A 14,936-nucleotide genomic window follows, 5' to 3' on the forward strand; every position below is an offset into this window, starting at 1 on the left:
CTATACTTTCTCTCCTGTGCTACATAAGCTGAAGGAATTCCTCAGGGTTTCCAGCAGGTACATGGCGCTCTTCTATGTTTGGACCCCTTCAGTGCTTGTAGTGGAAATTTAGGAGGTGGAAAGGAAGAGCTTGGGGGTTCTCCGTATCTAGGGGCTCCCTATCCAGCAGATTCAACTAACTGTGGTTTGAAAATATTTGTGAAAAACCAGTTTCAAAAAGCAACACTTGAATTTGCCATACATTGACAACTACTTACATAGCATTCATGTTGTATTAGATACAGTGAGTAATCCAGAGATGATTTGAAGATATAGATAAAGTACATGGGAGGGTGCACATAATTTCCATGCAATTCCTATGCCATTTTATACAAGAGGCGTCAGCATCCATGGATGTTGACTTCAGGGGGGAGTCCTGGAACCAGTGCCCCATGGTTACCAAGGGATGACTAGAAGTCCAGGCTCCTTATCCCAGCCTGTCAGGTCCCCATGTGGTCTGAAACCTACCTGTACCACACTTCCCTTGTCACTCTCCTCCAGCCCTGGCAGACTGTCCTTCGATTTTTGAACAGGCCACGTTCACTGTGCTTCATATCTGGCCCCTAGAATTACACGTTACTTTCTGAGCATGGCTCTGCTTTCACAAAAAGGGCTGCATTGTCACTAGAGAAGACACTGGAATTTCCTTTAAAAACTGAAAATAGACTTAACTCATGATCCAGCCTTCCCACTCCCGGGCATATGTCAGGAGAAAACTCTAATTCAAAAAGTCACATGCACCTCAATGCTCACAGCAGCACTATTTATAATAGCCAGGACATGGCAAAAACGCAAATGTCCGTCGACAGCTGACTAGATAAAGATGTAGTAGTATATTTATACAAAGGAATACTACTCAACCATTAAGAAGAACAAAATAATGTCATTTGCAGCAACATAGATGGATGTAGAGACAGTCATTCTAAGTGAAGTAAGCCAGAAAAAGAGAAGAATGCCATATAATATCACTTATACAAGTAGACATTCCCACTTGATTAGCCCATAAAAGTCTCAAGCTCTGTGTGTTTGAATTTACCCTCGCTCAGAACTAGGTTTACTTCTTCAAACAATGGCATGTCCTCTTGTCAATTATAAGTATATTTCTGGAACTGAAATGAAATGTCCTTGCTGGAAAAGATTTGAGAGTTAATCAGTGGTCAGAGAGCAGTTGAAGCCACGGGAATAAATGCCACCCACTGATAGTTTATCAAAGAAAAGTGAAGGAGGGCACTTCTGGTTCAGAAAATATGGCAGACCGGAAAATTGAAGACCCACTCACTAAAGACACATAAAAACGTAGGACACAATGCCGCCAATATTTTCTTTTTCTTTTTTTTTTTTTACAGGCATATTTATTGTGGTACGATTCCTGTATAGTAAATTACACATATTTCATATGTACTATTTGATGAATTTGAAAGATGTCTACACCCAGAAAACCATCATCGCAATCAAGATAGCTAACATTTCCATAACTCTCCAAGAGGGACACTTTTCCAATTACCATATTTATCCCTTCCCATCCCCTTCTCTCCCTGGTAAACGTAAGTAAGTTTCTCTATGTCTGTGGGTCGGTTTCAGTTTTGTAGTTAAGTTCACTTGTGTCTTTTTTTAGATTCCACATATAAGTGATATTATATGGCATTCTTCTCTTTTTCTGGCTTACTTCACTTAGAATGACTGTCTCTACATCCATCTATGTTGCTGCAAATGACATTATTTTGTTCTTCTTAATGGTTGAGTAGTATTCCTTTGTATAAATATACTACTACATCTTTATCTAGTCAGCTGTCGACGGACATTTGCGTTTTTGCCATGTCCTGGCTATTATAAATAGTGCTGCTGTGAGCATTGAGGTGCATGTGACTTTTTGAATTAGAGTTTTCTCCTGACATATGCCCGGGAGTGGGAAGGCTGGATCATGAGTTAAGTCTATTTTCAGTTTTTAAAGGAAATTCCAGTGTCTTCTCTAGTGACAATGCAGCCCTTTTTGTGAAAGCAGAGCCATGCTCAGAAAGTAACGTGTAATTCTAGGGGCCAGATATGAAGCACAGTGAACGTGGCCTGTTCAAAAATCGAAGGACAGTCTGCCAGGGCTGGAGGAGAGTGACAAGGGAAGTGTGGTACAGGTAGGTTTCAGACCACATGGGGACCTGACAGGCTGGGATAAGGAGCCTGGACTTCTAGTCATCCCTTGGTAACCATGGGGCACTGGTTCCAGGACTCCCCCCTGAAGTCAACATCCATGGATGCTGACGCCTCTTGTATAAAATGGCATAGGAATTGCATGGAAATTATGTGCACCCTCCCATGTACTTTATCTATATCTTCAAATCATCTCTGGATTACTCACTGTATCTAATACAACATGAATGCTATGTAAGTAGTTGTCAATGTATGGCAAATTCAAGTGTTGCTTTTTGAAACTGGTTTTTCACAAATATTTTCAAACCACAGTTAGTTGAATCTGCTGGATAGGGAGCCCCTAGATACGGAGAACCCCCAAGCTCTTCCTTTCCACCTCCTAAATTTCCACTACAAGCACTGAAGGGGTCCAAACATAGAAGAGCGCCATGTACCTGCTGGAAACCCTGAGGAATTCCTTCAGCTTATGTAGCACAGGAGAGAAAGTATAGGGACAACTAGTGGGAAAGGACGGCCTGCCTGGAGAGGAAGGAGGAAAGATCGCAGTGGAAGCCAGCTCGCACCCTTACTGGAGCTAGCTGATAGCAGTGAGGGACGCCGAGGAACTGGGGACACGTCACGTGGGGGGCGATCCTGGCTGCCAGGTGCAGGGTTCGCATAGCTGGGACCCAGTTTGCAAGATCAAAATAACAAGGTGGGAGAGGGGCTGCCTCAGTCCCGGGATCCTGACAACGGCCACAGCGCCGTGACCCCAGCTATTGCGGCTCCCCTAGTAAGCCAGAAAAAGGAAACTCTGAGCCAAGATATTGCAGATTCCACCGCAGCCACACGGATAACTAGATCTCTAAGCTGACAAAATGTAACCACCAGAAACAGGAATCTTTCCTTTTCTCTTCATTTGGACCTTTGGACAGGGAGCCACACATGTCTGACGGGAACCACCTTTAATCCGATAGAGCTCACTTTTTCAGGAATAAGCATGGAGAAAAAGAGTGGGGTGATGGTTTAAAGTGGAAGTCAAAGCGGAAGCCCATCTGAGAAATGGTAAAAACGTGCATCTCAATGAATCCGAGTTATGGCGAAAAGAAGGGGGAAGGTTAAGTAAATCTCTATCCACCAGAAAAGACTAGCCAGTCATAAAAAGACAGCAATTTAAATCAAGAAAACTTTTTTGTTTTTTTGGTGATGAAAAACAATGCCATATTTTAAAACAAGGCTTGAGCCATCAACAACACCCTGAGAGTTGTTGAGGAGGAGAACATAAAGCTTCATATAGACATGAAAGTGTTCCAAGTCCACTTCTCGAAAAAACTTAGCCAATCATGTGTCCAGTTGATTTGAAAATCCCGATAAGTAAATAACTCAAAAGTGAGAAAGACATGGTATTAAATAGTGGTAGTGAGCAATGAAATCCAGGAAGTTTATAGCTATATTTCATTGTTAATATAACAAACTGGAAGCAACTGTCTAAACATAGTAACTGGAGGACACATACACACACACACACACACACACACACACACACACGCACACACACACAATCTGGAACAGCAGAGAGGTAAAATATGCTAAATTTATCATTATTGAGGAACAGGATCTAATAGGTTATTTCAGTTTTGATAGTGTTATAGGAATACTGGTCCAATTACATATAAAGTTATGAACTTAGAGATGATTTATAAAAATTTAGAGAGAATTTTCATTAAAAGGCAATATAGCTTCCAAATCATTGAAGAGAAAATTAACAATAAAAAAATTAATCAATCCAGCTAATATGGAGTAACAGAGACCATATTTACCACCCTAAAATAAACCACAAAATGGATACAATATATGAAGCAATGATTTTTAAGAGAGGTGAAAACGATCATCCACTAGGACCCTGTCCTGCCACCACTATACCGAGGCTGCTAGGCCTCCTACTGCCATCACCAATAATGTCCACCAAGAGGTGACATTTCCTTCCTCTGCTCCTACTGCAGAGCCAGTCCTGAGCAGTCCTTTTGCAGGTTTTGGCAGGCAGCTCCCAGAAGTGCTCTCGTGGACCTTGGTCCCTTTTGGCCACCAGCAAAGGGATCAAGGATGAGCAGTGAGCCTCCTTACTCATCCAAGACCTAGGAACCTATCTAATTTCTGAGCAGGGTTTCACTCTTCTCTGCTGTCTGGTACTCTCTGCCCGGCTTCCCGTGTCCCCAGTTTGGGCAGCCTGCACGCTGGCCACAGCCCATCAGAATCTGTTCCCCCGCCAAGAGGCAACGCGTGATCTTGAGTAGGGCTCCAGGCCTCTGGAGCAGCGTGGCTTGGACTGCGTCCTGGCCCTGGGTGCGCGAGCTCCATGTCCTTGGTTGAGTCAGTTAACATCTCTAAGCTAAGTTTCTTCATCAGTAAAATGAAGACATATCAATATGGAAAAATAAAGTCAGAATCGGGGGGGAATAAATTTCTAGTGACTGAAGATTTTTTTAATTTTGAATTATACAGCAAAAGACATCATACAAATTTTACTACTTCATAATTCTAAAGGACAGCTTCTACTGTTAAAACTAATGCATGTACATACACACAAACACACGTGCAGACGCACTGACTCTGGCCCACATACATTCCCTACACACACACGTACATGGACTCATGTACCACACACACACATAGCATACACACAACCACACACATCCCCAGGCGCGTGCGCGCACAGCCACACACACACTCACAGTCATGTACCACACAATTCCCCAGGTGCGTGCGTGCGCACACACACGTCATACACACCTTTGGCGTTATTCTAAATCAATTTACAATTGAGGGTCTCAGTGTCCATTGTTTTATCCGCTCAGAAGATCCTGACTTCGGACCGTGAAGCAGGAGCCCCTCCTCTCTGGAGATGGTCTTTGCCACTTACAGTCTCAGTAGAGCCAACATAAATGCCCTGGACCCTTGGAAGTGCAGGGCCAGAGCATACCTGGGAGCTCACATTCTATATATCTAAACATTTTAAGTGCAGTAGGTTCTAAAGTCCTGCCTTTACAAATATATATTCATTATAAGGGGGAAGGCCAGGTTCAAAATTAGAACAACCAGACTCAGGGGAGTCCTGCAAAGAAAGTGAGCGTGTGGGGAGAGCTGATTCCCAGACTCTGATCACTAGCCTGACCCTTTTCTTCCCAATGCTGGGTCCATCCCTTGCCATAAGTGGCCTTGGATGTGCACAGGGGGACACTCAGATTTCACGTCCGGGCTCTGCCTATAACCTCCATGCAAACAGCTGCCCTTTGGCCTCTCTGTGAGTCCTGGGAATCTGAACTCCGGGGAGAGCCGGTGCAGGCACTAGAAATGGGTCAGGGGCTGCTGAGACAGGGCATTCGGCGTCCTGGGTTTCTAGAGCATGGGATGGAGCCAATGACCATGCCCCCTTGGCCTTGCTGACTCCACCCGATGGAGGGCGTGGCCAGAGGAAGTGTCAGGGCCAGGGGAACCTTCTGCAGTGCAGGACCCAGGGCAGCGGGGGGCCCGGGTCTAAGGAGAGAAGCCCTAAGGAAAAGTCTGTGGAGGCTGTAAGGTACCTTCATTCCCATTAATTAAAAAAAACAAAAGCTTACCACAGGCGTGCGGGGGAAGGGTTTTGTTATAACAAGGGAAGGCACTTGCCAAGGTCTGGCCATAGAGGGCTGCTGGGTTTGCCAGGTTGAAGAGGAACCGAGAGGCCGTTTGCCTCCCCTGGGTCTAGACACTGCTTGAATTCTTCCAGGTGACACTTAAATGCAGTGAGACATGGAACTCTCTAAAGTTGTTAAAATATTCATGGTGAGCCATTCAACTCTCTCCTCATTCTTGGCTACGAAAGCACGATAAACACAGGTGGGAATCTCATCAGCCTGTTGGTTGGTTCACTGTCCATCTGGCGCCCCCTCTTGTAGGAGCCTTTATCACATCACCCAGGGCTGACCCATCTCAGGATCACAGCTGATTTTCCACAGGTGGCACCACTTGCTGGTGACATGAAGGAACCATGTTAGCCACCTCCCAAACTCTGAGGCTTCTCCTGGGAGGAGCCTGCAGACACCCAGTCCAGCCTCTGCACAATGATGCTCCTCAGGGTCACTCCCGGCTTGCTGCCCTGGCCTCTAGCTCTGGCCAGAACCTCGCTGAATTGTCGATAAATGTCCCCCATGCACCACGTCTAAGCTTGGGGTCCAGAGGTGACCATGGTTCTTATTTTCTTCCCATCGATGGATTGTTTGATCTTCATGTAATCGTGTTGGCAGCAAGGCCAGTACCGCCCTCCTGAGGCCTCCCTGAGCCGCCTCTGTCTATAACTGTCCTAGCGCCCCAGGGGATCGGGTCTGAAGCCTGGCACTCAGACACGAGGATGACAGCTGGAGAGACAGGAATCCACTCCTGCTGTGGCTTCTGCTGAGGCTCGATGTGGCCATACAAATGGATCCCACAGGCCCTGACTTCACTTGACTCGCTGCAGGGATGCTCCCACACTGCCCCGTTCCCCCCCCCAGAGACAGAGGGCTTTCTGCTTGTTCCCGAAGGCCCCACCCCCGAGGGGGCACTGGGTCCAGTGGAGCGTCCAGCCTGGTTCCCCGCCAGCCCTTAGGGCTTTGGTGGGGCCTGGAACGTCAACTACCCTCCCCTTAGGGGCCCGTTTGTCCTTTCCAGCCAACAGACCTAGGTCATAAGCACTTTAACTCACCTGAGGGTGTTTTCCTCACTTCAGGGGCAGTGAGGACGGGGCTTCTTCACACTCCAAGTGCCCCAGGTCTGGATGCAGACAGTCTGGCTCTCCCCCAAGTCCTGCAGTTCCCGGCCACACCTGCTGCTGGTCACAGTCTGTGCTGTGTTCTCTTCCAGGACAAGGGGTGCACTCTGACCCCCGCCCCGCCCCCACCAGCGGTGGCAGAGGCGGCGGACAGGCAGGTGAGCTGGGGCCTGAGACCGTGCCCGCAGATCAGTGCCCCAGAAGCCGCTGGAGACTAGAGGGGCCACGGGGCAGAAGGCAGCATGGGATGGGAGGAGGAGGAAGGTTCAGGATAAGGAGATGAAAGGGGGAACGGATAGCACTGTGAGGACCTCGGCCATGAAAGGGAAGAGAAATCACAGTGACAGCTGGAGCGGTGTCGGCGTTAAAAGCTGCGCGCTGTTTTTTTTTAATTTTATTAATTACCAATATATATTGACAGATTTCTTATTTTATTAAAGATTATGTTCCATGTCATATAACAGGATAGAGTATGTTATTATTTATTAAATAATACATAATAGAAGATATACTAGCATATTATCTTCTGTTTATTTATTAGCAGATAGTATATAATACATATGTAGGTGTTTATATACATAATATATTATTCATGCATCTATATAATATATAACCCATAACAAATAATGTAAGATAATGATTAATATATAATATAACAAGATTACATATCAATAATGATGTAATATTACCCATTGTATGTCTTGGTTCATGACACATTCTCATCTTATTTGCCTGTCAGAAGTATTTATGTATTAAAATTAATATTATAAGACACAGTTATGAACCTATCACCCAGCATCATAACAGGAATATTGACAGTGACATACTGTGTCCTCTTTACCTATCCTGCTCTTGGCCTCTTCTCACAGGAAGTAACCAGCATCCTGAATCCTGGCTTACCCTTGCCTTGTGTTACTTTCACACACACAACATTTAAGATCAGTTAAAACAAATGAACTGCAGGTACATGCAATGAAGTGGATGAATCACACACTCCATGTTAAATTGAAAAAGTAACCCCTAGAAGGTAGCCGATAGTGTGCTATGCTTTTAACTGTGTGTATATATGTCAACTAAACTCACTGAATTAAGAACAACTACAGCTAGAGTCCAGGTGGGAAAGGGACAGATAAAAGGTGAGGTGAGCAGATTTGCTGTAGGTGAGCGAGTTCCTTTCCAGTGACATGTCATTCTCTCTGAAGCAGGAGGCATGACCATCTGCTGGGAGTCAGGGAAGAGAAAGAGGGAAGGTTAGAGGTGTGCAGAGAGCAGAGAATGTTGACATAACTGAGTGATAAGTGGGGAAATGTGCTCACTATAGAAATCCTGGAGGATTGCCTGGCAGCGGCAACATGGTGGGCATTGATTTGTAGTCTTGGAAATCTGTGCTGGGAGAGCCTGCTGCCTGCAGGCTCAGAACAAGTAGAGCTGGGTGAACCGAGATGGAAGTCGGCCTGGTGAGGAACTGAAAAGGTCAAGGCTCAAGGGGGTTTTGTCTGTCATAAAGAGAGTGCTGACTGTGGATGCAGAGCTGGAAGGTGGGGAAGTGGAAGTAAGAGGAACGTGGACAGGCAGGAAAGCAGAGGAGTCAGCGCATGATGCCCCAGTGAGGGTGAAGGAGGGCCAGGGAGGCTGGTGGAGAAGAAGCTGGACGGCTAGAGGTGGGCACTTAAAGGAGAGAGGCTGGACCTGGGGTGGAGACACGCCCGGGTATGAGCCCGGGGGTAGGGTGAATGGGGGGTGGCTGGCTCAGGCTGACAGAGAAGAAGACCCTACAATGACCATACTGGGTGGTGGAAGGAGAATGAACTTTGACGTCTTGATGGTAGGAGGCGAGGCAATACAGAGCTGGTGGTCCAGGTGCTCCTGACTGAGGCAGATGAGCAGGGAGGCCAGGGTGGCAGGCACTGCTAGGAAAGGATCTGGGTTTTCCATGTGCTCCCACGAGGGGAGGAGCAATCATCTGAAGGTGGAAAGTGAGCACAAGGAGGCCAACCCAGGCTCCTGATCAAACGGGGTTTGTGAAGGTGCAAAGCGTCAACTCCAGTGATGGTGGCCCAGGAAGCAGGGACCACGGGTGAAGTGAGGGGGCACTCAGAGAAGAGAGGGAGAAGAGTCTTCTGGGTGTAGGGGGAAGAGAGGCCCGAGGACAAAGGAGCACAGAGGCACAGTGATGAGGATGGACTGGCTCTATGGTGACACTGCAGGGATGGCTGGATCTTTGTCCTGAGGGCTTAGGTTGGGGGGACTACTGGCCTCATGAGGATCCCCCTCTCAGCAGCCTGGACAGAGGCTCTCGCTCCTGAGAGCTGTGTGGCCACCACTGTTCCCGGAGGGGCTCTGCCTCCATCTTCTCTTATCAGACTTTCCTGCCCAGCCCCCGACCGCCAGCCAGGGAGCCTGGGCCTCGCAGCTGTTTGCCGTGGAGGGACACAGGCTCCTCGGAGGAGCAGGCGGATCTTACTTTGCTCCGTAACCCAGGGCCTAGCAAAGCGCCAGCCCATGTGTGGGCCATGTAGGGGCTCGGATACTTACTATACTAACTCAAAGCAGTAGAATTGCAGAGCTGGAGGAAGTGACCACTGAGCTCACAGAGTTCACTGCCCACACCCCCATTCTACAGATGAGGAATCAGAGACCAAGCAGTGAAGCAGCCTTGGCCAAGGTCACGCTGCTCGTAAATGCTGGCCTGTGTCGGGCATGCCAAGTGATGAGCTGCAGTGAAGGGGCTGAGAGGGGGCTCTGGGGCCAGAGAGCTCGGGTTCAAGTCCCAGCTCTGCCATTTATTAGCCGTGTGATTAATGAATGTCCTTACCTTTAAAGTGGAACTCATAGTGGTGCCAACTCATTGGGTTGTCATGAACACAGCGTTCCTGGAACAGCAGGACAGAGTACTGTAAGGGTTTGCTGTTGCTTTGGTTATGATTATTATCACCAAGTGAACCCTGAAATGAAGAACAAAGGCAGCAAGAATTTTTATTTTAAAGGAGTTTCAAATCCTCTGATGAATGCTTCATTTCATCTATTCAAGTTTTCATTTGACCCTTATTAACAACTACACAATGGATGACTTTTGAGGCAATCTTGCTTCATGTCTTTAATTCTCACTAACGACACAGGCTATTTAACAGGCAGCAGTTTCTTTTCCAGGAAGAGGGACAAAAAGTTAAAAATGACTCAGTGCCTCTCGGTCCCCAGTGAGTTGGTTGTGACCTGTCAACCCAGCTTTGGGGAAGTGCCCGCTCCCCCTGGGCCCACTGAGCTGCCCCGCAGCCTCCAAGGGGTGCCGTACCCCCACACGAATCCAGTCTCTTGGTTCCTATCTTTGCTTCAGATCCCTCAAGGACTGCCCATGCCCCAGGGCCCCATCTGCCCCACCAGCCTTGGCTGCTGGACTCCAGGACACCATCCTGGGTCTCAACCATCCCCTGTTCCTATGACCGCCCCACTACTCTACATTTTGTCCTTCAAGTGTGGGCTTCTGTGGCTCGCCACACAGCAGGGGTCTCCCCGTCCTCCACCTTGGGTAACTGCATCGTCCTGCACGGTGCCTAGGGAACCCGTGTGGAGGCAGGAAGAATACAGAACAACAGGTGCTCAGAGGGGCTGCCTTTCCCACTGCAGGGGCCCTAGAGGGCTTTCTCCCAGCTGGTTATTCACAGGCGCTGAAGCTGTGGAATCTCGATCTCACCAATTTAAAGGGCATCATCACTAATTACAAAAGCAATCATTTCTTCAGTAGCAAAAAGAGAAAAGACTTTGTGTTCCCCACCTCCAACTGTTTTCCTCCACCTTCAGATGTTTCTCATCTCTGGGCAAGGGTAGAATGCAACTCACAGAATATTATTTTTCAATGTCTTTTCCCACTCTGAAGATTGCTTTCCCAGAACCGATGAAGGCTACAATGGTTTAGCTTCCCTGGACTGAGGATTCAGAGGCCTGGGGGGAAGGGGGGAGGGGGAGGTGAGATAACTCAGCAATATTGAACCTAACAGAGACATTAAAAGGTTCTATTCTAAACAGAAAGGAAGCAGGATGCTATAGAAACAGGAAAACCATAGTTGGAAATGCAATAACGAGTTGCAAGAGAATAAACATAAAGATGTAAAAATGAAAAAGGACATCAAAATAAAAAAAGTTGGGAATGGGAGAGGGGAGCAAGAATATGTAGATTTTTTTCTTTCTTTTTTTTCTTCGTTATTCTTAGGATGTGTTGGAGCCTACGTGATTATCAGTCTAAAGGAAATAGATATAGTAATGGGCTGATATATTTGAAGAATAAGGTAAGCACAAATCAAAAGCATACAATAGAGTCGCAAAAAAAACAAAAAGAAACAAACTCAAAATGGCTTAAAGACTTAAATATTAGACACGACACTATAAACTTCTCACAAGAAAACATAGGCAAAACATTATTTGACATACATCTCAGCAATGTTTTCGTAGGGCAATCTAAGCAACCCAAGCAACAGAAATAAAAGCCAAAATAAATAAATGAGACCTAATTAAACTTATAAACTTTTGCACAGCAATAGAAACCATAAGTAAAACTAAAATACAACCTATGGAATGGGAGAAAATATTTGCAAAAGATGAGACTGACCATGGCTTAATTTCTAGACTATATAAATAGTTCATACAACTTAATAAGAAAAAAATAAACAACCAAATCCAAAAATGGGCAGAACAACTAAACAAGCAATTCTCCAATGAAGACACACAGATGGCCAATAGGCATATAAAAAATGCTTAATATCGTTCAATTATCAGAGAAATGCAACTCAAAACTACAATGTTATCATCTCACACCAGTCAGAATGGCCATCATTCAAAAGTCCACAAACCATAAATGCCGGAGAGGCTGTGGAGAAAAGGAAACCCTCCTACATTGTGGGTGGGAATGTAGTTTGCTGCAGCCACTGTGGAAAACAGTATGGAGATTCCTCAAAAGACAAAAAAAAAAAAAAAAAAAAGACTTATCACCTAATCCAGCAATCCCACTCCTGGGCATATATCCAGAGGGAACCTTCATTCCAAAAGATACCTGCACCCCAATTTTCACAGGAGCACTGTTTACAATGGCCAAGACATAGAAGCAACCTAAACATTCACTGACAGATGACTGGATAAAGATGTGGTATTTAGATATAACAGAATATTACTCAGTCATAACAAAGAAGGAAATAAGGCCATTTACAGCAACATGGATGGAAATGGAGATTATCTCACTAAGTGAAATAAGTTAGACAAAGACAAGTATCATATGATATCATTTATATGTGGAATTTTTAAAAACATGATACAAATGGACTTATCTATAAAACAAAAAACAGACTCACAGACTTATAAAACAAACTTAGGTGTTTGGGATTAACAGATACAAATTACTATATGTAAAACAGACAAACGACAAGGATTCACTGTAGAACACAGGGAAGAATATTCAGTATCTTGCAACCTATAATGGAAAAGAACCTGAAAAAGAATAGACTATGTATATGTACAACTGAATCACTATGCTGCATACCTGAAACTAACAAAACATTGTAAATCAATCACATTTCAATTTAAAAAAAATTGATAAGCTCTAAATACCTTTATTCAAAGAAAATCTTGAACCCTTCCCTCTTACAAAATTTAAAATGGGTAGCTTGAGCAGGACCAAATTATACTGGATGGGCAGTTACATATCTTCTCCAGCACGTGGCCCATGTTACACACACATCGTGTTTTCCTACAGGTAAGAACAGCCCTGACTGCACAGCGAGCGACTCTTTCTGGGACAAGGGCCTCTGTGGCAGTGGCCTCCTTGTCACCGCTCCATCTCACCAGGAGGCCAGGGTTTTCAGAGGGGAGGGGACATAGAGCTCATACACTTCAAATTGACTTCCCGAAAAAACTATGGAAAAACCAAATTCACCTGCAGTGTGGGAAACATGAGCAGGGCCCCTAAGCAGACCGACAAGCCCAAAGTAAGATGGCCCGATGTTCAGATTGGAACCAGAACAAAGACCACCTGGCCCCAGTTAAATGACCACCACCTCACCTGCAATGAACTGCTCGTACTCAATGTCAGGGATGTTTCTGTTGAGACTTGGGAGGTCAAAGGAGTCGGACCAGGGATCGGGGCTCTGCCAGTGGTAGAGGTGGCCCCAAGGGAATTGCACCAGTACCGGCTCTTCCATCTTCAGCAGGGTCTTCAGGAGTAAGGCAATGTGGATGCAGACGTTCCTACGGAGGTTGAAGCCCTCTGGAGGGTTGAAGTCACACAGAAGGTACCTGGCAGGGAGCAAAGGAGAGCGGGTCTTCAGGGCCAGGCCTCTGCACAGGAATCCAGGCTTAGATAGAACAGATACAACGGGAATCCCTGCACAGCCCATGGCCTAGACTCCAGACACATTCAGCAGCTTCTGGTTTGTAAAGTGGAGGCACTGCCCACCCATCTCCATGTGGCCAATTACTTCAAGTCCGGGAGCAGTTGCGGAAGACATCTTGGCATCCGTCTAACACCACTAAGCACCCGACTAGCATCTGAGCACCCGTTCTCCAGGGGCTCTCAAACTTCTTGTTCTACAGAACCCTATACACTCTTAACAATTACTGAGAACTCCAAAAGGCTGCTATTTATGTGAGTTTAATCTATCAATATTTCCTGTGTTAGAAGTTAAACAAGAAGTTAGAAAAAGTGTATGAATTCACTTAAAAATATTAACAATCTACTGTATGTTACCATTAATACTCTTAAACAAAATATAATTCTATTTTTCAAAAGAAAAATCATTAGTGAGAAGAATAGCAGTGATTTTAATTTCTGCAAATCTCTTTTGGACTGGTGAGAGCTGAATTCTCCTATCTGCCTCTGCATTCCCTGTTTTGTGATATCGCAGGCCAGGTTTTCCCTGGAAAACCCCGCAGGAACTCGGGAGAGCAAGAGTGTGCAAAAGGCAGGTGACATCCCGGCGTTTCTATGAAAATGGTCTTGCACCTCAGGGGCCTTGGATACACTTTGATAACTGTTGCCCTATCCAAGGCGAGACTCTTCTACACAAGAGCCAGGCAAGGGTCCTGGATTCTGTAATGAGTTACCGCCACCACACCCCTCCCTTCTCTGTGTGTTTCTCACAAACTCCATTACTGCAGATGAGGATGTAATCCTCAACTGGGGCCTCTAATCCCAGAAGACTGCTAACTTCAAGAGGGAGGGTCCCATCTACCATCCCTACACCCCGCATAGTTTATTTTGAGTCAAGCCTTAGATAACTGCTTATCGGCACTGACCCTTGTGTCTTATTCCTGAGGTTGACTGAAGGAACCAACATCTGGATGGAACTGAAATTTCCCTGCAGATAAACAAGACTGATAAGCCACCCCATTCCAACATCTGATTCTGGGGCTCTTCAAAACCCGGGTAAGGCCCCGCTTCATCTAAGATGGGTCCTCTGCCTGCCCTTCCCGGGGGGTTCTGGGAGGCCGCGGCCACCAAGGGCGACCCAGACTCGCGGCCCCAGCCCCAGGGCCTGAGGGGGAGGAAAGCTTGAGGCTGTGCCCAAGCCCTGCCCCGCCCCGCCCCAACACGCTCCCCGGCAGCACAGCCCTCCCCGGCCACCGCCCCAACCCCGATCCCACCCCGGTTCATGTCCGCCGGCCCCACCGACGGCGCGGACGTACGTTTACCGTCTGTGGGACGCCGCCCCAGACAGGATGTCGGCCGCCGACTGACCAGGACAGAACTAGTCGCCCGGCCGAGCAAGCCGCCATCCCCAGCAGCAAGCACCGCCATGGTCCCGGGCAGCTGCACACTTCCGGAGCCCGCTACCCGCCCCAGAAGCGCACGCCGGCCCGCGCAGAGCGTGGCGCCTGTAACCATGGCAACTCCGCGCGGCCCTCCCCTAGCGCTTGCGTCGTGCGTCCTCCCGAGTCTAGTTGTGCGAGGGCATAACTTGCGGAGCCAATGGGAGCCAGGGCGCAGCCAGGACGGGGGTGGGGG

The 14,936-nt window shown here is 46.9% G+C and overlaps 1 protein-coding gene across 15 annotated transcripts; it reads right to left on the minus strand.

The window, feature by feature from the left end:
• Nucleotides 1-7,361: 7,361 nt before the first annotated feature.
• Nucleotides 7,362-14,816, minus strand: LOC135323035 (GDP-fucose protein O-fucosyltransferase 2-like). 15 transcript variants are annotated; one of them, XR_010384130.1, is made up of 4 exons: nt 14,228-14,465; nt 12,996-13,228; nt 8,266-9,822; nt 7,362-8,167 (listed from the first exon to the last, which is right to left on the minus strand). XR_010384130.1 is itself a non-coding variant. In XM_064494315.1 (4 exons), exons 1-3 carry the CDS (start codon nt 14,320-14,322, stop codon nt 9,806-9,808), a joined length of 345 nt encoding a protein of 114 aa, XP_064350385.1. In that variant the 5' UTR covers nt 14,323-14,465; the 3' UTR covers nt 7,362-8,167; nt 9,765-9,805. The 15 variants fall into 15 exon arrangements, 6 of the variants coding, with proteins under 6 accessions (XP_064350385.1, XP_064350388.1, XP_064350386.1 ...); XR_010384131.1 differs by having other exon boundaries at nt 9,765-9,894; XR_010384134.1 differs by having other exon boundaries at nt 7,362-8,170; nt 9,765-9,894.
• Nucleotides 14,817-14,936: the final 120 nt, after the last annotated feature.

The sequence above is a fragment of the Camelus dromedarius genome, chromosome 15 (genome assembly GCF_036321535.1).
Source record: "Camelus dromedarius isolate mCamDro1 chromosome 15, mCamDro1.pat, whole genome shotgun sequence".
Lineage (NCBI taxonomy): Eukaryota > Metazoa > Chordata > Mammalia > Artiodactyla > Camelidae > Camelus > Camelus dromedarius.

Excerpts from the sequence above, each read along its gene's own strand:
- LOC135323035 (XM_064494315.1), bottom strand. The coding sequence starts at position 14,322 with ATGGGGTGGCTTATCAGTCTTGTTTATCTGCAGGGAAATTTCAGTTCC. Across the intron at positions 13,229-14,227 it reads CTCAGGAATAAGACACAAGG|GTACCTTCTGTGTGACTTCA; the intron begins GTCAGTGCCGAT and ends GCTCCCTGCCAG.